General features: G+C 37.5%; 1 protein-coding gene across 6 annotated transcripts; it reads left to right on the top strand.

Annotated features, from left to right (window-relative positions):
- Positions 1 to 292: 292 nt before the first annotated feature.
- kdm1a (lysine (K)-specific demethylase 1a) lies at positions 293 to 19,697 on the top strand. 6 transcript variants are annotated; one of them, XM_079833531.1, is made up of 21 exons: positions 293 to 345; positions 1,236 to 1,517; positions 7,069 to 7,234; positions 7,422 to 7,555; positions 9,836 to 9,914; positions 10,706 to 10,798; positions 10,944 to 11,050; positions 11,145 to 11,226; positions 11,341 to 11,435; positions 11,961 to 11,978; positions 12,439 to 12,581; positions 12,708 to 12,798; positions 12,876 to 13,010; positions 14,976 to 15,049; positions 15,160 to 15,271; positions 15,475 to 15,607; positions 15,701 to 15,888; positions 17,600 to 17,714; positions 17,943 to 18,070; positions 18,312 to 18,458; positions 18,544 to 19,649. In XM_079833531.1, exons 2-21 carry the CDS (start codon positions 1,257 to 1,259, stop codon positions 18,730 to 18,732), a joined length of 2,490 nt encoding a protein of 829 aa, XP_079689657.1. In that variant the 5' UTR covers positions 293 to 345; positions 1,236 to 1,256; the 3' UTR covers positions 18,733 to 19,649. The 6 variants fall into 6 exon arrangements, with proteins under 6 accessions (XP_079689657.1, XP_079689655.1, XP_079689656.1 ...); XM_079833529.1 differs by having other exon boundaries at positions 7,069 to 7,246; XM_079833530.1 differs by having other exon boundaries at positions 7,066 to 7,234.
- The last annotated feature ends 5,785 nt before the right edge of the window (positions 19,698 to 25,482 follow it).

The following is a 25,482-nucleotide window of genomic DNA, read 5'->3' as shown; positions in this document are numbered from 1 at the left end:
TGTTTGAAAATATATTTATTTGTTTATTGTTTAAACCTTGTTATGTATAGGCGAAATCTCATAATCATAAGGGGTTGGGTACACGGGACCTTCAAGGCATGGGACATTTTATGTTGTTGATTTAGTACATGAATTTTGCATACAGTTGGACGATACAAGTATAATTTTGCATAAATTAAACCTGTCTTTCCCAAACATTTGATCGATGGCCTTTTACCCAATTACAACCCTGGGCAATTTAGATCCCGCCTTCTTTACCCTCGTCGTCTACACTGATTGGCTGTTCGGTTCCGACAGGGACAGGCGTCTGTTTCTTTGTGCTAGACTACCCACAGCCGCGAGGAGGTAAATATAAATAATGTTTTTTATAAGCAGAGCACAACGTGTTAAATGAGGAACGCATAACATTTATAAACATGTAATATTCTATATGATAACTATAATAAATATACAGTAATGAATAGCTGAGGTTTTCTGTACTTTGATAAGCAGAGGAAAGAGCTCGTGCCGCTAGCAATAGCATATTAGCTAACCAGCGCTCGAGCGCATCAGCTATTGTCTTATTTCTTCATAGTTTCAAAATGTATTGTTTGTGAACGTTTGATAAAATATGTTAGCCCACATTAAGAGCTACGGCTGGTGTTCTGGCTTTAAATATCAATATGTGCAGTCTAGCGTTTATCTGTTACTGCTATTAAAACAGCAAAACGTCAATTATATTCAGACCGCTCATTTATTGAGCTAGTCTCCGATTAAATTAAATCAGAGAATGATTATGATTCAAATACAGCTTTCATTGGGTTTAATGCTACAGAATTTGTTCACGATCTATTTGAGCAGAGAAATGGGGCCACAATAAGATACGTTTTGTAATAGAGTTAATACGCAACATTTACCCAACGTCTCTTATACCTGAACAACATGAGTGTCTCCAAGCCTGTTTGTTTAGAGCAGGTGCACAAGTACGACATTAAACTTCTGCGAACCTTGTTTTGAGGATAAGCATTCAGATCCATTGGTACATGTGCTGTGTGGCAGCCAACAGTACATTAATTATGTTAGATATGGGGCCAAACTGTGGAAAAAATACATGATCATTATTAATCTTGAAGCATTTATAGTTTATGTCAGGGACTCAAATATATAGACGGAGAACATGTTGTATTGTTTCTCCTTAGATTGCTGGTCATTTTTTGTTTGTACGCATGTATTCAGCTTTTCTTTCCTTATTTCAGGAGAGGCCTCTGTCACCTGTGATGCTGTCCAGTAAGAAGTCAGACCCAGGCTCCTCTTCCTCAGGGGGTAACGGTGGTGACCGTGCTCCTGAACCCCTCTCTGCCCCTCAGGCTGGTCTGGCCGGTCCCTCTGGCCCGTGTTCAGCAGATGTGAAAAAGAAAGAGAGAGCCTCCCCCAGTGGGGAACCAGGTGGACCCCCTCTCTTGCACCCTCCTGGACCAGGAGGGATTGATCAAGACTCTGCAGAGGGGCGCAGAACCAGTCGCCGTAAAAGGGCCAAGGTAAACATTTCTATTAATGTTTCCTGTTCTTTGAAGAAAGAACAGGAATGATTGAGCCAGGTTTATTTATTTAGCTGAGTTGAACTGAGAAATAAAATAATACATTTCCACTCAATAATACATTACTTTTTATTGCTCCCACATTCTTGTACACGCTATGCAACAAAGGCAGCAACTATGGTGGAATCTGCTGTGTAATCATTTGATAATAATATTATTATTAATTATTATTGCCCCTGGTTCAGTAAGAATCTCTTGTAATAAAGTAGCAGTGGTTGCGGCAGAATTTAAGTATCACCTCAAGATGCAATCTAATCCTGTTTGCATGAAATAAGCTTGCTCTAGGGATGGGCGATATGGACTTAAAAATGTATCCCGATATTTTCTAGTATTTATTGCGATAACGATATCAATGACGACAAATGTAGTATCATTCCCCATGTTTTTGGATACAAGTGAGAGCTGCATGCATTCTGCATGCAGACTCAGAAAAACAAATGATCTTACTTAAAACGTACCTGTCATCAAATAGGCTCCTATAATACATAATATATATACATTTATTTTTTTTTATGTAAAATTCCACACCAGCCTTTTCAGAAATGGAAAAGTTGCAGATATAATTGTCTTCTGTAAAAGTGCAGGTAATGTTTAAATAGTGCAACTGTGCTGAAAAACATCACACAATACAAACAATAATAATTCAAATCAATGACAAGTTTTAAATGTAAACCGATTCTGTATTTATACACTCATGGTGCAAACAGTGGTAAAAATAGCAGAAACAGCAAAAGTAATTATCCCAACCATGTCTTCAGAGTACAAAAAAGTTACAAATAAGGATTTAATTATAGAACTTCAGTCATTTGAGTTGATAAAATAATACCACGAATTCTTCAACTAATAAAAATAAACTGCACTAAGGATTAATGAGCTTCTGGGTTCATGAATATTAATCACGTTGTCAGCGCTCATTCGAACTGGGGCCTATACCATGAAGCCGGTTTAGCTGGCTAGCCAGATATGTTTAAGCTTAATTTGTGCTAATCCTGGGTTTTAGGTACCATTAAAGTGGTTTGGCTTTTAGCAGTGTTCATCTCCATAGTAACTTACGCTCCACAGCTAACCTGCTCCAGGGCAGGTTATGTTCTGGATAAGAGATCTCAAACTGAAATTGGACCAATCAGCTGTGAGCAAAGTGACACATATCTGATGCAATAAAGTCACTCCCCCTTTTTCCACTCCAAATTAAAGGGCACTACATAGCAAATGGCTATTAAAGACTTAAGCCTCTGGCTTTTAACAATGCTTATTTATAATAATAATAATAATTTTCAATTATTTAAAAATAATTTATGCAATTATTATACCCTTAATCAATTACACATGTATAATTTTAGTAAATCAATCATTAATATGCATTTTGTTAATATTAAAATAAATAGCCTATATAAAGGTCATACAAATAAGCTTTAAATTCAATAACTAAATCTATAAAAAATTACATGTGAGCATAAATGTTCAATTCTCTCTATATATCAACTAAACTAACTTCATAACTTTTACTTGCATTGACGTATAAGATTTTTCTTAAAGTTGTCCTCGACAGCTATTTTCTTCTGTGTAAATTTGTTTAAATTCTTAATATTTTTCAATCATGTAATTTTCTGCAGAAGAGTGAAGTGAATCACACTGCTTCTCTCGCGAGAAGTGAATCTCAGTTTTACTGATCCACAGCGTGTGATAGGCTGTTCACTGCTGATGTCACAGCTAAATTCCTAAACTCAGGATCAAAGCCTGAGTTGACAGAGAAAGTTGATGATCAGCATCATGGGACCAACAAAGCCTGAATAGATTGGTTTGGTTTTGTCAACTCGAAACTAATCCTGTAACCCTGAGTTTGTTAAACTACCATCATGGTACAGGCCCCTGATTTGCTGAAATCAAAACAGGCACAGCCTATGAGATTCCCGTTTGGTTTGTGCATTCGTCTCTTCCTGTTCACGAAAGGCTGAATAATTCCAAATAAACACCTTTATTTTACAGGAAAATACAACAAAGGATATTGTTTACATGTAGCACGTCAACTCTGTGTTGTGTAAGACTCTCTCGCTCTCTCTTTGAGTGTGTGTGTAACACTGAGCGCTCTCAGTCGCGCGCCTCACACTAGTGTTTATTGTGCGTCAAATACACTGCACGCATTCATTGAGATGAACTGAAATAGTGTGCTTTACCGATCGATTGAGACGGAGCGAATCTCTTAAGCGGTCAGTCCAAGTGCTCAGCGAGTGAAAATACATCTGTATGTACAGGTTCAGATTGCCCTCAGGTAGCCCCTCGTTTAGCTATGAACTCTTCCGCAGCTCTGCACGTGAGATGCGGATTCAGTGCCGCCACTCCCATCACGCGCTCCGCGTAGGGCACCAAGTGCTGCGGGGAGCACCACAAGAAAAGTTCATATATACTAAGTGACGAACGCAGCCACCACGGCCATCATAAAGTAATAACGCTTAGGGCATCAACACGGCCAGCGACGGCACTGTGCGGATGGGTCGCGCCATCAACTAGGCTTTATCGTTATTATCGCGGGAAGACAAATTCTTATCGTGGGGAGAATTTTTACCGGTATATCGCAAACGATAAGATATCGCCCATCCCTAGCTTGCTCCCAAGCAGGTTTAAGCTTGTGAACCTGTTGCTATGACAGCAAGTCCAGGATGAGCTTCGAAGAACCAAATAATCCAAGATCAAGCGAAATCATCAACAGTCAAATTCAGCTGAGTTAACGAAGACCGAGCCCCTGATGTGTCCGTGAGCAGGTATATTAACAGAAAATCTGGGCCAAGCGTTGGATCCGACCGATGTTGGAATAAAATTGTCAAGCTTAATTGTTATTTGCTAGTTTGACATGACAGAAGAAAACTGAAAAGTTTTGTGTAGGCTTCCAAAATGCTTCACCTTGCTCATCTTCCGAATGGAAATTTCTGAACCTGCTGCGAGTGCCACAGGGAAAAAATGTTTTTGTTAAGGTTAAATTAAATGAGTTTGTTTTCCAGTCCAGATATACACTTTTCAAAATAATATATTACTTTTAAAATGTAACATTAACATTATGGTAAAACATTAAATGTGCAAAAGAAATGTTAACAACTAGTATTTTCAAGTTGACTAGCAGTAGCAGTATCGTTTAATCGACTAATTGAATAGTCTTGCACATCCCTAGTTTTCATGGACAGCTCCCAACATAACACGATAGTCCAATCAGCTAATATTACAAATGTGACAAGAATAAGGGGTTATAGCAATCACTGAAAGGGGAACCAAATAAAAAAAACATATTAGGAGTATGTAATCTCACTTTTCTGACACACTTTGGTAGGGCTGAGTTTGTACGATATATCAATTTATTTTTTTAGAAACAATATGGATTGAGGCAATACCGTTTATATTGATATACAGTAGTTTGATACGAGCGCATTTGAAAACTAGAGTTTGTAAGCTATCAAATTATACATAGTTTGTAGGGCTGCAACTAACGATTATTTTGATAATCGATTAGTTGGCCGGTTATTTTTTCAATTAATAGGATAAAAAGCTTGTTATTTATTTTATTGGCAAAACACTATTCTGTCCAAAACACTATCCTGTCAAATGCTGTCCTTCAAACAAATGTGTCAGCTGAGTGCAATGAACACATACATAGTGAATATATCATTACATAAATTAACCACGGTTTTACAATGAACAAAACAAACAATAATAAATAAATAACAGGGTTATTTTAGTTATTCAATGGTAACCACAAATTAACCATTGTTTTGCTTCAAATCCAGTTTAACTATATCGTATTTGTGTGGTTATACAAATGGTTATCAATACTGCATTATTTTCGTAAGGGTTTGTTTGTGCTATACATTATGTGCAAAAAAGTTACTAAGCAAATCCCTACATTAAAATGATATTAAAGAAAAAACAAACATACTTAGTGTTACCACATAAGAGGAATGTTCTGCATGAGCACACACACACTCTCTGTGGACACAGTACCTGTTACTGTCATTTCTTTATTCTGTAGAAACTTCTTACATTTATATTCAATTACATGCTGTTATCCCTTTGCAGTTCCTACTCTCATAAAATTCTTGAATTACTTGTTTACTTTTAAAACCAAATTTAGCGCCTAAAGCAGATATTTCAGCTAAATGAATGTGCTCATGCGCGCACCCCACCGCGCTGACGCTCGTTCAGTGAAGTTACACAGACTGTCAGGACCAGGACGTGCTTTCATGAAAAATGGAAATACTCGCGTGATTAAGTAACATTTACAGATGAGGATATAACTGCAGTTCGCTATGAAGATCAGTGGATATAACCTGTAAAATTAACGTTTTGCGCTGAGGACGCATACGCACACACACATCTGTCTAAGAGCATGACAGGGTATGTTAAACGGTATTGCATTCGCTTGAAGCTTAAAATAAACAATTCTCATGTTTTGGGCACTAGGATCACGTACCTTTCCTGCATCAGTTCTCTCTGTTTCCACTCCACTATTTCTAGATGCACATTTTGTCCATAAAAATGTTATTCAGTGATTTAATTTGGCGTGCCTGATGGAAGCTTTGCGTACAGAGAGCAGACCCGATTAATTGATATACACGTTATCTATGATTTTCATTATCTATTATTATCGATTAGTTGTTGCAGCCCTAATAGTTTGTCAATATTACCATATTGTTCTGAATATGACTTTTTTTTCTTCTTGGAAATACATCTGAAAAAATTAGGTCGTCTTATATTCAGGATCTAGACTTTTACATGTCAGACTTTTACAAAATGCTTATAGTCCTAAAAGTGGCTCACTTCTTATTTCGCTTCGTAATGACACACTTGCCTCTCAATTTCTTCAAAGCGGCTGCTTTGATGCAGCGTAAGAATGATGCGACTGATGGATTAGCATTAACGGTGCGTGTCCACTGGTGCGGAGCAGAGCAAGTGTTTTCAGTTCATTCCTATGGAATTTGAGCTTTATGCAAAACAGCGGTCTTTTCAGCGATATGTGATCGGCCTAAGGAAAAAACATTCATGTCCCCTGGATCAGATAATGGTAATGCGGATGTTTGGACATGCCAACACTGTACATAAAAAAGGTGAGAAATCAGTCATCAAATGAGAGCTACAGGTTATTTTTATAGTATGTCATAGTGTTTACTTTTTAAATGTGCGTGTTGTACATTTTCAATTTACCATAGTTTTAATACAAAAATATGCAATATGAAAATTATTTTCACATAAGAGCATTTTCTTTATAAAAGACAAGATTTGGTCTTAAAGATCATTATTAAAAGTATAACGGCAAATGTCCCACCGGTAGGATGGTGACAGTTAAGGGGTTAAGTAGAAACTGGATAAAACATACCGCACACAAAAATGTAAAGTACAGTTAGAACAGTTGAGAGATTCTGCCGAAGTAGAGAATAATGGTCCTCTTTCACCCCAGCTGAAGCAGAACAAGGTTTTAATGAAGCTTTTATTGTGCCTCCTGCTGCAGGTGGAGTACCGAGAGATGGACGAGAGTCTCGCCAATCTGTCGGAGGATGAGTATTACTCAGAGGAAGAGAGGAACGCTAAAGCTGAGAAAGAACGAAAGCAGGTGGTTCCTCCTCCAGCCCCACCAATAGAGGAGGAGAATGACAGCGAACCTGAGGAACCATCAGGTATGGAAAGAGGTTGGCCTAATCTATAATTTTATACCTTTTTACTGAATTTTAAAAAGCACTTTCACAAACACTTTTCATAAAATGATTCCTGTCATTTTGATATAAGGTGTTTATAAAAGAAAGTGGAAAAATAATAGTACTAATTGTTGTGAGTCTAGGAATTTGAAATATTGTGACTTTTCAGGTGTAGAGGGCGCTGCCTTCCAGAGCCGTCTCCCACACGATCGTATGACATCACAGGAAGCTGCATGCTTCCCTGACATTATCAGTGGACCACAGCATACTCAGAAGGTGTTCTTATACATCCGGAACCGCACAGTGAGTTCACAGCTGGAGACGTCATTTTATGATTTTTGATTTAACTTTAATTTTGTTGAAGCTGATAACCAAGAGCCAATTATGGTCAGAATGCTTCTAGAAGTTGTTTTGGATAATAATACACTACTGTTGTAAAGTTTGTGGGCAGTAAGATTTTTTTAAAGAATAAATTAATACTTTTATTCAGAAAGGAAGCATTAAATTGGTCAAAAAAAGCATTCATAATGTTACAAAAGATTTCTATTTCAAATAAATGCTGTTATTTTTTACTTTCTATTCATCAAGGAATCCTAAAAAATGGTTTCCACAAAATACTAAGCAGCAGTATTATTTTAATAATAAATGTTTCTTGAAATGTTTGAATGATCACTGAAGACTGGAGTAATAGCTGTTGAAAATTCAGATTTGCCATCACAGAAATAAATTACATTTTAAATTGTATTAAAATAGAAAACAGTTATTTTAAATTGTAATCATATTCACCTATATGTGACCCTGTCTGTGAAAACCCAGCTAAAGTAATTTTTTTGTCATTCGCTGTTTTATACATAAAATCATCCTACATAATGTAAAGAACATTCTGTGAAAATATAACCTTGATATCTTTAATATTGACTGAGTAAGATCATGTCAAAAGTTAGCTGAATTTCGGCCTCAGAAAATCATGATTTTGAGAAATTCAAATTTTAAAATCAAGCTTATTTTTGAAATTGTAAAACATTAACCATTATTATTCTGATAATGTGCCATATACCACATTAAAGCTAAGATTCTCCCATTTTCAGTGATATAGGACACATTAATGGGAAAATTCTTAGTTTTGTAAAACAAGTCTATTTATTATGATGTGCATGTCCAAAAAGCGTGAAACATTGAATGGGGGCATCACAAGAGCTTGATTTACCAAGTCAGTTCACTCTAATGATTTGTAGGCTATAAATTTATTAGTAAAATGAAATATCAGTAGAAAATGTCATTAATAGGCCTATCCATTAATATATAAAACATCCATAGAAAATCTCACTGTGTAACATTTGGAGTAAATTTAGGACTAGGCCTAATGCCATATAACAAGTTAACAGGTCAGTCTCAAACTTTGTGCAGATAGTTAGTCATAACTGTGAATCTTCACTTGTCTCACAATTCGATTAGATTATTCATTAGGATTTTTCCATGGCTCATCTCATTGTGCTTAATAACTCTTTTAGCCTACATAAAGCACGTCCTGCACTTTATGTTCTCATATTAATGCATGTTCTATTCGTGTAGGTTTACAAACCGAAACCAAAAAATCAGACGCAAGAGCTTTGCTTCCGAAGGACACACGCAACTTTTTTATATTAATATATAATACGGGGTCTTTATTTAGCCTACCAAAAACAGTAAGCCTATATTAATCATTATTAATTAAACTATCAGCTGTTCTGTCCCTTGCGCTTTGCGTGCCGCGGCCGCCCTGTCAGAGAGCGAATTCATAAACCCAGCGCATCAGCATCAAAAAAACAAACTATTTAGACACTTAGCAGCCATTAAATGTCTTTTAAATAAGATGGATGTATAGGTAGAAGGGGGAGTTAGGAAACAAATAAACTGTTCCTGAAATGTCGGTGATGGCACAAAGAAATCCACACAGAAATCGGAACCCGGCTTAAGTCGCCGTTTTCTTGCCTTTCCCGACACTGATCTGATCCTTGGTCGTGCGGATTGATATTATGGTCTGTTTGCACTTTGTAATTGTAAAAAATAAGTTTCTGAACCGAATGATATAAGAATCAGCAGTTGTTTATGCGTCGAAAGTAAGCATTAAATCAATATTTAAGAAGCCCACGTCCGGTATTTTTTGGTGCAAAATAATAAAACGTAGCGTCAGTAAAATCATTAATTTCAGTATTTATAATATTATAAATGAAAAATTGAGTACTGCATCTCAAAGCCCTTGGTATAATCTATCATTTACAGCAATAAACACAAATTGCCTGTTTTGGTCATTTTTATGGCTATGACTACTTTGACGCTCAATATCTCCTAATTAGATTATGCGACTTTAGCCGGGGTTTCACAGACGGGGTCACATATTACCAATTTTTACTATATTTTTAATCAAATAAATGCACCCTTCGTGAGCATAAGAGACTTCTTTTAAAACATTAAAAAATCTTACTGACCCCAAACTACTGAATATTAATGTAGATATTTAATGGTGATCCAACAGAAACGTTTCAGGAACAACTAAATGTGTTTTCCAGTCAATTGTGAAAATGTCTTCTCTCAAATGTTCAGCTTCAGCTATGGTTGGACAACCCCAAAGTTCAGCTGACTTTTGAGGCCACAGTGCAACAGCTAGAAGCTCCATACAACAGTAAGTCTGTTCCACCTGACATTGCTCTGATTCCCAAAATGTGATGTTATTACACTTTACTGAATGTATAGACTTAAAGGTACACTATGTAACTTTTGGCCCTCCAGCAGTTAAACTGCATGCATTTTGTGGAAGAACATGACTGTACAGATGAATTTGTTCTTTCTCAAAACTAAAATGGAGAGAAAGAGAGAGATGATTATCATACTGCTCATAAAGCATTCGGTATTATGCTTAAGTTTAGATGGAAAGGATCTTAAACTGACTAGCTGAAGACATTGTAGCTATACCCATTAATAGACATGGTACTTCCTTGAAAATAAATTCCAGCACAGCGCAACAACCATAATGGAATGACCCTTCACAATAGATATTGCTTTTATCTTTTCAATAAAATATCTTACTCGCTGATCTTCGTGTCACTTTTACAACTTTTCAAATCCCTCAGTTCTCGCCATCTCCAAAAAGCCAAGCCAGTGTTGATTTTAGTTTTATTACGAACTCCGTCACATTATTTTTTCGACAGCATACTCTCCGCTGTTTGGCATTTTTTTTCAAGATGAGTTGTTCGAGATTTCACGTGCTTCATGTCAACCTTTCTCGATCATTGTGACAACTAACCTGTGCCACTACCACACCATACACACGTCAAAGTAGCTGGACCATCTTTTCTCTTTTTACAGATAGGATGTATGAACGTTGAACAACAAAAAATTCATAGTGTACCTTTAATTGTATTTGTTTAATATTCTTGTGTGTGTTTTTAATTTGCCTACGGTTCCTCTCTGCAGGTGATGCTGTGCTTGTGCACCGGATACACAGCTACCTAGAGAGACATGGGTTTATCAACTTTGGCATCTACAAGAGAGTAAAGCCTCTGCCAAGTAATTGAGACTTAATGTTACAACAGAGCAGAACTAGAGATCTTAATGTCCAAACAAACAGGATGACAATAGTATTTTTTCACAATTATGTTTAATTTGTCTGGTGTACAGACGTTTGTTATTATACTCTCTTATGTTCTTGTAGCGAAGAAGACTGGAAAGGTGATTGTGATTGGCGGTGGGGTGTCAGGACTGGCAGCAGCTAGACAACTGCAGAGTTTTGGGATGGATGTAACTGTTCTGGAGGCAAGAGTAAGTACATTTTGCTACGATACAGCATTTTACACAGAGCTGAAACACGTTTTTTTTTTTGTTTTTTTTTACAAACCTTAATTGTTCTTGATAGGATCGTGTAGGAGGGCGAGTGGCCACTTTCAGGAAAGGGAACTATGTAGCTGACCTGGGTGCCATGGTGGTGACTGGATTGGGTAAGAAATATCAAATATTCTTTTCTCCAGGAGATGGCACTGTTGACCATGGAAAAGAGTCAGGTTTGTTCAGACTTTTTGCAACAGTTTGAAATTGAAGTGTACATTTTTCAGGTGGAAACCCCATGGCTGTAATCAGCAAACAGGTCAACATGGAGCTGGCCAAGATCAAACAGAAGTGCCCGCTCTATGAGGCTAATGGACAGGCTGTGAGTGCTCTTAAAAACATTGACAGACACACATCACTGGCTTCATACACAGATCAGTAACAAATATGTGAATGCCTGTATGTAAGAGATCAGAATATTCAAGCATTAAGTAATATATCAAAAGTAAAAGTAATGTATCAAAAGTAAAAGTAATGTTAAAATAGCAATATAAGTGTCACAAATTATCTTCATGATGATATAAGTAGATGTGTATAGCATCATTAACCTCAGCGTGTTCAGTGTTATAGTGCAGTTGTTTTTCAGTTGTTTAAATCAAATATGAAAAGTCAGTGCTCCTCCCATTCTCTTTTGATTGGCATCTTAAATATGTTTAAAATCAAGCACTCAGACTCTAATTAGAGGGAAAAAACAATCTAACAGTCTTTTTCTCTCTCTCACTCTCTGCCCCCTCTTAACCCCTGAACATGCTCTCTTTGCTACATTCAATCCTATTCTTTTTGTTTTTCTCACTTGCTTTCACTCCATTTTCATTTCTTAAAACGGTGGATTGCCCTGGTTTAACAGGGAGAGCGCTGCACAAGTGTAAGTATTTCTGTTTATAATATCATACAACATAAATTAATTAGAACAATTCCTCTAATTATATATTTAACACCCAATGACAACTGCATACTCAATACAGGTTTATGTTTTATTATTATATGAACACCTGTTTGGTACAGTTTGCTACCCAAGAACATGATGAAAATTAACTGTTAAATGGCTTCATAATGCATTCTGATCCTCTAAATGCATGATGTTAATTTTCTCCATTGTTTGGTGATACAACGGAAGTTATGAATCATTAAGCTCTGACAGTTAAGGTTACTGTAATCCCTCTGGGAAATGAGTCTTCATTAATAAAATGTTACATTTTGTTTCTATAAATATTTTGTTAATTGTTCTTTACAGTTTGTTATGCACAGGCACTTTTACACTTAAAATAATAGTTTTTAGATTAGCATCCATATATGTTCATTTAATGGTTTTAACTCTGCTGAAGGTCCCTAAAGAGAAGGATGAGATGGTAGAGCAAGAGTTCAATCGCCTGTTAGAGGCGACATCGTATCTCAGCCACCAACTGGACTTTAACTTTCTCAACAACAAACCTGTGTCTCTGGGACAAGCCCTAGAAGTTGTCATACAGTGAGTGAACTCTGGGTTTATTTGCTTAATCTTGTCTAAGAGCCTCAGAATAAAAGCAATGCTTTTCCTTTAAAATGAAAAACAAAACAATAGACCGGCACTGACATGCTGCTTTTCTCTGTTCAGGCTGCAGGAAAAACATGTGAAAGATGAACAGATTGAACACTGGAAGAAGATTGTGAAGACTCAAGAGGAGCTCAGAGACCTTTTGAACAAGGTAATTAACACACAGGTATACGTCCCTCAGTTCTTACACATCACACGGTTAATTTACTTGTTCGTGTTCTTGCTCAGATGGTGGCTACTAAGGAGAAAGTAAAGGAGCTGCATCAGCAGTATAAAGAGGCCAGTGAGGTGAAGCCACCCAGAGACATCACAGCTGAGTTCCTGGTGAAGAGCAAACACCGAGACCTCACAGCTCTCTGCAAGGTAGTACACCAAAATCCCCACATTTACCAAACCCACACTGACCATATAAACATTGTGCACGCTTACACATTTAGACTTGCTTATTGAAAACCGCACGTCAAGGCCATAATCAGTTTGTTGCAAACAATTCTGGTTTGTTTCATTTCCTGACCCCATTACAGTGGCCAAAAACCTGGTAAACGTGGGCTGTGAAAACTGTACTTATGTCCCTCTCAGCCCGATTTTTGTCAAATTAAAGGTGATGTCGAATCAAACTCTGAAACTAGTTTGCCACTGATGCTGAATGCACATTCAACAGCCAAACATCCCTCACAAAATCTCCTAATTAGGTCTTCTCTGGTAGCAACTGCAGACACCTCTGGATCAATCATGCTCAATCTTAATGTCTTTTTACCGGACAGCAGTATTTTCCAACCATGCCAAGCACCTCTGCGTTTGGTAATGGAGCATAATACCATTTCAGCCTGCTGTTTCAGTTGGGTTGTTTTAGTACATTTTCCAAACCGCAGTCTAAGACTGTCGGACTCTCTTTAGCACCCACAGAGCAGAAAGTTAAATTCCTAACTTAAGCGGTCTACACTGGTGAGATTTTAGCATGTTAATTCACATAATCACTCTCAATTGTAGCCCATTAGAGGAACTTGAACCATTTATGGTTGAAACATGAATTTCGACGCCTGCTCGCTCTCCCTGGGGATTGACTTAATTTTAAACTTGAGATACTTTTAGTGCGTGACTCAGTGACGAAGCCTTAAACCTTGGCCTTCAGCTTTATAGTATGGAAAAATGACAACTGTTGTATTCACATTTTCATATATTAAAACTCAACTTGACTACAGAAGGAACTTTTTATAAATCAGTATAAATGGGCAACATATGATAAGTCTTCAAAGGAGCCAAATCATTCAAACCATTCAAAAATGTTGGTAAAAAATACAGTAAAAACGGTAATATTGTAAAATTATATGCATTTAAGCTATTTATTTATATTTTAATATAAGTTAATTCGTAATTTATCCCTGTGAAGGCAAAAGCAGCCTTTACTCCATTCATCAGTGTCGCATGATCTTCAGAGCGATTTCTTATCAATGGTGAAAACAGTTGTGCTGTACTTTTGGAATCCATGATGTATTTTTTTCAGGATTCCTTGAATAGAACAAATGCATTTATTTGAAATAGAAATCTTTTGAAACATTATAAATGTCTTTACTAACACTTTTGATCAATTGTAGGGCATATTGACCCCAAAACCCTGACCCCAAACCTTTGAACGGTAGTGTATAAGCCTTTTAAAAGAAATCATAAGAGCAACACAAATGTGTACCTATACCTGTCATTTTCTCTTTCATGCTATTTAATGTGCTTTCACCTTGTGTGTGAAGTAATGCCATCCATTGTGCTTGTGGTCTTCATGTGTCTAAAAAGACATTCTTGCAGACTATAATGGTCTGATACACAGAAACCGTAGTTGGATATTTTAGAGTTGTGTGATGTGGTTTATGGGTAGAATTCTCTTTAAATAGTCCTACGCTGGTTAGCTTGGTGAACAACTGGCCCGCTCAGAGAGGGATGACTCTGCCCTCTGGGATAAAACCACTGCTGCTGCCTTCAGCCGTTCACCGAAAAGTGTACACATCTGAAAACCTCACACTCAGGTGCTGGGCAGAGAGGATGGTCTTATTTTGAATGGTTCTGGCTTAGGAATCAAGTTCTGATTATACCAATTTTGTGTTTTTTTTTTGGTCAATTACATTTTGTAAAAAGCCTGCATATTAATTCCCCCATCTATCTTTAAAATGCATTATAAATCTGTATTATGTCAACCATTGGTCATCCTGCTCTCTAGATTCAACCTCACATCAGCCTCTTTCGCTTAAGAATATGAAATCCTTAATATGCAATAAGAATAACAAACGTATGCGTAAATGCTGATCTGTTTTTTTTTTTTTGTTCTTTCTGCTGCAGGAGTATGATGAACTGGTTGAGATGCAGGTTAAACTAGAGGAGAGACTGCAAGAGCTGGAGGCCAACCCACCCAGGTAATCATATTAAACCCATGAAAGTAATCAAAACCAGTGAGGTCACATTAACTTACCTGTCGAGCCTCCCGAATGAGTCCAAGTAATGTTATCCTGGATCTCTTTCTCAGTGATGTTTATCTGTCTTCGAGAGACCGACAGATTCTTGACTGGCACTTTGCAAACCTGGAGTTTGCCAATGCTACACCTCTGTCCACACTCTCGCTCAAACACTGGGATCAGGTACTGCACGCCTACCTTTTCTTGCAAAACGCATTTAATGGCTTTATAGCGTTTGTGTAGCTCAACTGGTAGAAAACAGTTCTTACAATGGCAAGGTCATGGGTTCGATTCCCAGTCAAATGCATATAAATGTAAGAAGTCAGAATTCTAGAAAACAAATCTTGCTTCTGCAACCTTTCCCTTTTCTTCCTGTGTTTGAGTAGGACGATGATTTTGAGTTCACGGGAAGTCACCTGACCGTGCGGAATGGATACTCATGCGTACCAGTGGCACTTGCAGAGGGTTTGGATATCAAGCTCAACACTGCAGTGAGACAGGTCCGATACACATCATCTGGTGAGTCAGTCAGTCCAGCTCCTGCTGTTTAAGCCTGTATTTTGGTGTGATTTTTATTGTGCAAGTTTAAACATAATTTCTTCTCCTTCTCAGGTTGTGAGGTGATAGCGGTAAATACCCGCTCCACTACCCAAACGTTTATTTATAAGTGTGATGCCGTGTTGTGTACTCTTCCTTTGGGAGTGATGAAGCAACAGCCGCCAGCCGTGCAGTTTGTGCCTCCCCTGCCGGAATGGAAGACGGCTGCCATCCAGAGAATGGGCTTTGGGAACCTCAACAAGGTGTGAATAATTCCTTTGCAGGCAGGAAGGTGTTGATGTTAAGACAATGCTGGACTTTTTATATATTTATATCAAACTGATCCAATTTGGCTAATACAGAGTGAAGCTGTTTAGAGCTGCTAAGGTCAAATCATATTTAATGCGATCGGTATGGGTGTGTATTTAATGAGTCCTTAACAAATTTACCCCCACACACATTGAGTGTCCAGGATGCGTCATCATCCTCCACTGCACTCTCACTCCCCCTTCACTCCCTCTCCTAGTTTAGCTGCAGCAGAAAAATACTGCAGTATTATGCAATTGTCCCACTCCATTTCTCAGTTTTTGTCACAAGGGGGCACAGTGTGTTCCAAGATTCATTCACAATGCTGCTATATCAGAAACAGCTGTCTGTATACACCGCAGGATATCAGAAATGTTCACCGAGATGCTTTTTCTGACTCCATTGAAAGCAAGCTTCAGCTACTTTAAGATCACATGTTTTTTTTCCCTTATCAATTTGTATCATTCTAGTGATAAAAATAATCTCTCAGTTTTGGCTTTAGGCTTCTGTGGTATTGTGCACTGTAGTGAAAGTGATTTTGCTTCATAAGCATCTGCTAAACCGCATGTACATGTGATAAAAAAAAAAATGCATAATGGTGGTTTTGTAATTTGATAGTTTTTTTTTTTTTAAAGTGGTCTTGAATACATTTGAATTATGTTGATGCAGCATTAGACTGCTAATATTTTATTGGGATTTAATTGAAGGGATAGTTAAACCAAAAATTTAAATTGTCAGTTTACTCCCCCTCATGTCGTTCCAAACCTGAATGAACTCAAAAGATATTCTGAAGACTGTTGGTAATCAAACATTTTGGTGCCCATTGGCTTCCATTGTATGGGCAAAAAAAAAAACATGCATTTCTCCAAATATCTTATATTCCATAGAGGAAATTAATGCCGTTTTCACACCTAATAGATCATTTGTTTTGTTTCGAAACAGGGACTTAATTTAATTACATTTTCTTCTTCATTCGGTTCGCTTTCACAAGGCAACATTTCAAAGCGTACCAAAATGTGTTTATCAAAGTCACGTGTGGCTTTATTAACTGTCGAGACACGCAAACACTATTCGCCTGCTACATCCATATTAATACTGCAGCAAATTCAAACACGCTCTCTCTGGATCTCCCAGCGCTGTTTAGAGGTTAACTGTTTCAAGACACGCAAACACTGTCAATGCTTCATCGGGACAGTATTCTCGCAAAGAGAAGCAACATTTTAAGATGAAGTGGTACTCTTTTGGTTTTCAATTGTGATGACTAATGTGCTTGTGTACTAATATATTATAGCACATTTCCCGTTCTGAATTATAAAACCACTGAGTTAATTTGGTTGGATTGCTTTCACACCTCAAGCGACCCACCCCAGAGTTCACTTGCAATCGGGAACGAGACCACCTCGTTCAGACGGTCTCGGAGAGATTGTTTTGGAGCAGATCCAAGCGCGATTGCCGTGTTTACATTCCTAAACGAGCCAACCTTTTTTTTTCGTACCAAAAAAGGAAAATGACATTTAGTCCTGGTATGCTTAGAATTCACACTGTCATTCAGTCACTGTATTCACACACCCTAAATTCATGAGGATGAGTGAATGAAGGTGAACTATCCCTTTACTGTCCTCCACTAACCACGGTGTGATTTAAAAATATGTGTTGTCCTTGTCCTAGGTGGTGTTGTGTTTTGACAGAGTATTCTGGGACCCCAGCGTTAACCTCTTTGGACATGTGGGCAGTACCACAGCCAGTCGAGGGGAACTGTTTCTCTTCTGGAACCTCTACAAAGGTGATCATCGTTCAATTTAACAATGCACCAATATTAAACTTCTGGTTAAGTTGATAATTATTTTGATGTAATGGGTGATAACCAAGAAATGACTCAAAATATGAACAACATATTTATCTTGAGATCTGCTAAAGACTACATCTAACAATGTTATTTATGTATTACTTATAATTACATGATTATGTAATTTAGAGCTTACATTAAATCTGACTTTTTGTGCTTTCTCAGCACCCATACTGCTGGCTCTGATGGCTGGAGAGGCTGCAGGCATTATGGAGAATATTAGTGATGATGTCATCGTTGGCCGTTGTTTGGCAATCCTCAAGGGTATCTTTGGAAGCAGTGCGGTACCTCAGGTGAGCTCAGATGCGCTAGAGTAGCTTTCTTCATTTGTACTTGCATACTGTACAACAAAAGCTTGTGTGAATAACTGCCATGGGAGGAGACCTCAACCTAAATCAGTTCTCTCGTATCTCAGTACACACACACACACACACACACACAAGACTTTGTGGCTCATTCTGGCGGTATAGACCGCCTGGCTCTGCTCCAACGATAGCAAACTGACTATGTGTTATGTGTCTGTCGTCATGGTAGCCAAAAGAGACGGTGGTGAGTCGCTGGCGGGCCGACCCCTGGGCTCGTGGGTCCTACTCATACGTAGCAGCTGGTTCGTCTGGTAACGACTATGATCTCATGGCCCAGCCCATCACACCTGGTCCTGCCATACCTGGAGCCTCACAGGTGAGTGTCATATCTTATTGCTCATTTCCTCTGAGATGTCGGTTACCTGAAGCAGATGTCATGCTGATTGTGTGCCGTTTCGCAGCCAGTTCCACGTCTGTTCTTCGCGGGTGAACACACGATTAGAAACTACCCCGCTACGGTGCACGGCGCTTTGCTGAGTGGGCTGAGGGAGGCAGGAAGGATCGCCGATCAGTTCCTGGGAGCCATGTACACTATGCCACGCCAAGCCACAGCCAATCCAAACCCACAGCCGTCCCCCAGCATCCAATAAACATCTCAACCCAGCACATGATGCGCCCAGAGAGAGAACAAGTTGGGGGTTGTCAGTAAAAGAATGTCTTGGTAGATAAAGAGAGAGAGGGTCAAGTAAGGACACTGGGTGACTCTTTAGACCGGGAATGTGTGTGTGTGTGTATTTATGGGAGTTTGTCTGCGTGTTAGAACATGCCTTTAGGGAAATCATTCACTAATCTGAGAGCTGCAGCCAGGATTTAAAGGAACCTTTCACTCAGTTCCCTCCTGTCATGCCAGCTTACTGGCTAACTTCTAGGTCATCTCAAAGGACAGGTGGATGGTTCCCGACGAATTCCCAGGTATGTTGGAATTTACCTGGAATGGTTTGCTCCCTTCTAAGGCACGTATACGGACAAGGACAGTTATTAACATTTAATGCTACTCATGCAAAGTCCTGTTTCAAAGTATCAGATATTTCAAGGCAGAGCATTAAAATTTCAGTTGTAAAAACAGGAGATGGACATTAATGCATTAGTTGAAATCCAACTGGCCACACAGCCCATTCCTTTTTATTTTTTCAGAATAATCAAAAAAGGGAAAAAAAAGAAAGAAAACAAAAGCAGATGTTTTGACTTTGCTGTCCCTCACTTTGTAGCTTGAATGATTTGTTTGTGTCTTATTAGCTGGAATGCACATTACATTTTGCTAATGTCGTTTGTTTCTGTTAAAATAGAATATCATTTGTAGCTTTGTATCTTTTTGTTTGAGCAGCTGAAGTTGTATTATTTGTTTACGTATGGTCATTGCAATCTTTTTTTATATTTAGTTGTTTTAGGATTAAAAATAAATATGAAAACAGCTTCATACTCCCTGCTGTCTGTTTCTTAATAGTTTTTGTGGGTTTTATTTCATTTGATCATTTCAAAATAAAATTAGCTGGTTTGGACAAAATGCATTTTTATTTCCCTCTATTTTATTATTAATTAAAAAAAATGTTATGTCTTAATGTTTATTATTCAGCATTTCGCACGTTGGTACCACATTCAACTTTTAAAGAGAACCTCTGTTCTTTTCCATTCTTCAGTGCTGTCTCTCGCTCTCTGAATGAACCCCTCAAGTTTGCTTAGTTCCGTTTCACACAACGCACATGAGTTCTGCCTTAAGTCAAACTAAAGTGGGCATGAAATGGTAATTCTATGCGTGTTATTCATCTTTTTGGAATTATTAATCTCCACAAGTTAAAATCAAGCAGACTCTCTGAGTGTAGGTCCATTAGACCTACTAATGTAAGTGTTCCCCAGGGTCGTGTATGTTCACCACTCTTATTTGCACTCAAGACACCAATGAATACAGGAGTCACCATCCTGGGAATATTGTTGTATAATTCTCAGATGATACTGCCATTCTTGGACTTTTGTGAGGATGAGGACATTGAACATTATACCACATATTGCTAACTTTGTTACAAAAAACAAAGATAAAAAACACATAAAAAAACGTAGAAAATACAGAAAATTATTTTTGATTCCAAATTAGTAGCAGGCAACCGCTCCCCAATTATGATCGACAGGTTGCCTCATACAAATATTTAGGGTTGCTTATTGATGACAAACTTTCATGGGGGGTGCACGTGGATAATCTGTCGAAAGGTGCAACAAAAAAATTACTTTTGACGGAGGCTCAGACCGTTTGGAGTTGCTTCGAGGGTCAGGTTGCCGTTATCATGCCTGTATTGAATCTATCATACTGTATGGTATAGCGGTCTGGATAATATAACAGTTACTCTTAGATCTCCGTTGAACCGGTTGGTGAGTATAGCAATGAAAGTGGTTGGTCTGGGGGTTTATCCCAATCTACAGTCCATATTCAACAAAGTTACTTTTAAACAGGCAAAGAAAATTACTTTGGACCCTTCTCGTTTGCTGCATCCAGAATTCGAACAACTTCCATCGGGTCAATTTTCGCACTCCAAGGTTCAGATATACAACCGCTATAAGAATTCCTTTGTTCCTCTGGCTACAAGGTTGTTAAATTGTAGTTCAAAGGACACAACTGTGTGATCATGTTTTGGTGTGGGTATCTTATGCAGCTTACCTGTATTGGCCAAATTACGCACACGCGCTTTATTTTTATTTAGTTATTTTTAATTTTGTACTTTAATGAAAATATCAATGACTCAATCTTCTGGTGACAGTGGACTAACCCGCCCCTTTCATAAATCTGACCAAGTGTGCATTCAGATATGCCTCACCCAGTCAACAATCAATGAATGGATAGAACAAAGTCCCTGCCACACGAGTTCTTTTTATTTTCAATAATCAATTTCTCTCTGAAATACATCACAAAACAAAACTAATGATCTTTTGGTACTTCATTGTACATTGCCCTAAAAATGCATCCCAGCACTGAGTTATTTACTGTTCCTTGAGATGCGGCCACAATTACCGGTGTTCCTCGAATTTCTGCAGATGAAATAGTTATTTCAAAAGAAATCTATATTATCTGGAATGTTTCCGTTTGCGTTGACCAACAGAAAGCTACTTGCTTTGAAAGTGACTTCTGTGTGAGCTGTGCTTTATTCATCGATGGACCTTTTTTGCACATTAAGCTAATGTGTCTGCAGTTCTTAAATGTATTGACTTAATATTTCAGTCAGACACTGTTTAGCTCCCTGTCACATTTTCGTTTTTTCGCTCTTCCAGTTTTGTGACCATTTTCTGTCATGCTGCCCATAGGCTTTTCTTGGCATCTCTCTCTCCCCGCTCTCTGTTCTTGCTATAACCCCTCCAGGCCTCTGGCTGCAGCCCTAGTTTGTGTGGTGTGGGCCCTGGCAGCTGCACTGTATTGTGGGAGTCTGAGGGACCTGAGCTGATATTGGCCCCAGCAGTTTGGTCCGTGATTAGAGCCTTGAGCAGCCTGTACTAAGATGCCACAACCATATTCTTATTCATAATACTGCAGTCGACCAGTGGTTTTGATAATGTGAGTACATTTGGTTCATTGACCGCAGAGCCGAATTGCCCTCAAATCATGTGTATTAGATATTATGGTATTTTGTGGATGCTTTTATCTTGAGCTGTTAACTGCAGGCAAATCCAAGACCAGTTCCTCTAGAGTTGACTTTCCTAGAACGTTAGCGGCTAGCAGGAAATGATGCACAAGCTGCGCCGCCTCAGGACAGACTCCACTTGTAACACCTTTGACGTTTCATAATGTTCTCAATAACACCTGGATGCCCTCAGGGATCTCTGATCATTTTTTCAATATGTTGGACTCTTGAGTCACTCTTTTTGAGAGTGATTTCTGATTTCAGGCCTTGCAGTAATGGGTACACAAGCGTGTCAGAACTCAAACCTGACTCATCCTGTTCACAGGCAGATGTTACACTTAATCACCCACACAACAACTTCACAAATGTGCCCTTCAACACACAACTCCTCGAGTGCAGAAATATACTTCAGATGGAATAAAATGCCTCCTATATACACACAGGCACTCATACAATAGGCCTACCTCCACGCAGAGATAGGCTGTCTAAGGTTTTTATTTCTTTTAATCACCTAGTCGGTTTCATGTTGATGCTCCATTAAAGTGCTTTTTAAAACTCTTCTTCGGTAATGCTGATGAATGTTCTAGACTGGAAGAAAAGGCGGGAACAAGATTGACTTCACTGTCTAGACTTTTCTCACTTCTTCGTTTGTTGAAATTTGAATGTTTTTCAAATAACTGTCCAGTTAAGACCGATAAGAACAGGATTAAAGCGTTAAGAGCCGTTTCAAGGACTTGGACAAACAATAGTGAATTCTGATGCTGAGTGAGTGAACTCTAATAACTGTCATATATTGATTTGTGGTGTCTTTCCATCTAGGTAGTTGGTTACCTCTTATGAACTCATTTAATTATGTCAATATTACTTATCACTACCAGGCCATAAAACACAGACCATATTACTTTATTACATACTGGTGGTGCCTTACAGGAAGAGTTCATAAATCATTTACTCACCCTTACAAAAAAATAAGTTTACTTTAAGTTAATTTTATTAAGTATAAGCAAGTAAAATTCGAGCGTATTTTACGTATACTTTATGAAGTAAGTGTACTACTAGTAGTAAACTTGTAAGTGTACTATTTCAATACCACTTGGTGCTAAATTGGCCCACTTTTTAGTGTATAAAAGCGTATGCTTAAGTGTAACTAGTAAACTTTGAGTACACAACTAGTTTACAACTACATTTTTCGTTTTAACTGTTACTACAAGTGAACTTATAGGTATACTTAGTTTACTAGTTAAATACAATTTGTAGCACATTTTTAGCTTGAAATATACCTAGTAAACCATTAGCTTTATACTGCAAGTATAATTGTGAGTTGTGAACCTAACATGCTTGGTTTACTATTGGTATTTATATGTAATTTTTGCACAAAGTATATACTATGTTACTATTTATGATATTAATTTTTGTACTTGAAATATACCTCTAACTGTACTTTGGTAGTGTACATACGAATATACTTCAATAATCAGTGGACTACACAACAATTCACATTCAAAATTAGGAACAAATGTTTTCACACAATGTAAGTTTATGTAAAAAGGTATTTAATAGGTTACTTAAAGTAAACAGTATACTTAGAATACTTAATTATACCTTTAAGTATCAAAATATTAAAGTATAGGCCAAATATACTTGGAATTTTCTGTCAGTATAAGTCAAGTATATTTAAGTGTAATTTTTATGTATTTCTGAGAAGTACATAAAAAGTGAACTGAAAGTATACTTATTTTTAAGTTTAAAAGAAGTCAAGTCACCTTTATTTATATAGTGCTTTATACAATGCCGATTGTTTCAATCTTTACAGTGATAACAGGAAAAGAATGCAACAGAATTTGATTCGGCTGTTCAGCCGCTCTGGAGAAAACAGTGATGTCTCCAGCTCAGTTCAATTCTCATATAGTGTCAATGCGGGTAGATCAGTGATATAGTTGAATATTTAGTGTCCCCAACTAAGCAAGCCAAAAGCCAAAGGCAACCTTGTGTATCAAACTATATGACTTAAGAAACACTAAAGGCCCATTCACACTAAGGACTATAACTATAAAAAGTTTAGTAATCATTCCAAAAAAATGTGACAATGGAGAAGTCCAAAACACAAACGTTGACCTATACTGTTGAAATAACTTTAGAACAATTTAGTCAGATGAGAACCAATCAGAATCCAGAGGACTTGCAGTCCACTGTGTCTAATGGTCATACACTCAACAAAAGGACTTTGAATTTACTCAAAAAAGCAGCGTCAAGTGGTTCCACACAACTATATGGAGTATTTTTTTTACAAATAACAATTTAGTTATATAAACAAAGAAAAGTCAAGTAAAGCTGAGAAAATTTCTTTAATTAAATACAAACCATTTGAATTTGTCACAGTTGCATACTATTTATATGTGCAGTTTACTTAATATGTTAAATTTATAAAAGTTGAATATGTTAGGTGAACACATTTATTGATTTTAATTTACCTTATTAAATAAATCACTTGCTCTAAAAGTGTAAGTGGAACACTATTAAATAACAACAAGCATATTTTTAGAAACAAAAAGCAAAAATAGCTTAATTGAGGAAAGTCCATCCAATAAATGTGTATATGAGTGCCCACAGCCTAAACACAGGCACCACTCTTCTGCATAATGGTAACCACAAAATGACAGAAACTCCTCTAAATGTCCAACATAACTGAACATTAAACACTAACATAAACTAACAACATCTTTCCCTTTACTGAAAAACATAAAATAACACTTTAATCCCTAAATTTACTAATGCAGTCCCTTGCAAAGCTTGCTGGGAACTACAGATCCACTGCCCAGTTTGTTCGTTTCACGCAATGTTAAGTTGACCGAACAAACATTTATTAAGTAAAGCTGACAATACTCATTTTTAGTAGAAACAACTCAGTAAATTTAAGTTCCTTTAGGTACATGAGTTTTTTAAGTAATGTGAACAAGGAGGGTTTGAGTGCAACTAACAACAGTGAAAGTTCATTTTTTTGAGTGGGAGTTTGACAGTTACAAACTTATTACTGTAGTAACATTCATCCCATTCCATCTGCCACTTGATTGTAAATATAGGAATTAATTACTGGTCTTAGGGGCTGTTTACACGACACAATTTTTAACTAAAAAGAACAACTAACTTTTTATGCACATTGGCCGTTCATTTCATGTTCAGGCTATAGCTTAGTGTTTCTTTACAAAGTGACAGCCAACTACTGGCCTGGCATGTATAATACAGCATTTTTAATCGTTTTCGTGGAGTTGTGAACGGGATCGTTTTGACAATGCTGCCGTGTGTATGAGAAAAGCGCAAAGAATTTGAATTTTAATGAATTTTAATGAAACACAAAAAAGTGTAATGGGATGGGAGCTCAAGTTTCAAAATGACAAAATGTGTGTTGCTTGTGCTATATTGACAATCCCCTCATTAGGCTAAAACTAATTATTTACTGTTGTGACTGGATTTAGTGTTGTTCATTCAGCCAGCTGAAAACAAAGGGGTGTGACATTCCAAATATGTATTGTGTTTGATTACTGCTGTCATCACAAACTCGTCTATTAAATGATAGCAGAGATTTTTGGACGTACATGCAGTTCTGTATAGTGATTTGTCACACCACCATCACTCCATTCAGTCATGTCTATGTTCTGGTAAGCAACTGCTAACAGATAAAAAAAAAAAAAAAAAAAGACAATTTAATAAGCCACCGAATAAACACACAACCAAACCGTT

This window comes from Gobio gobio (assembly GCF_949357685.1).
Source record: "Gobio gobio genome assembly, chromosome: 13".
NCBI classification, from domain to species: Eukaryota; Metazoa; Chordata; class Actinopteri; order Cypriniformes; family Gobionidae; genus Gobio; species Gobio gobio.
This window is presented reverse-complemented; position numbering and strand designations above follow the sequence as displayed.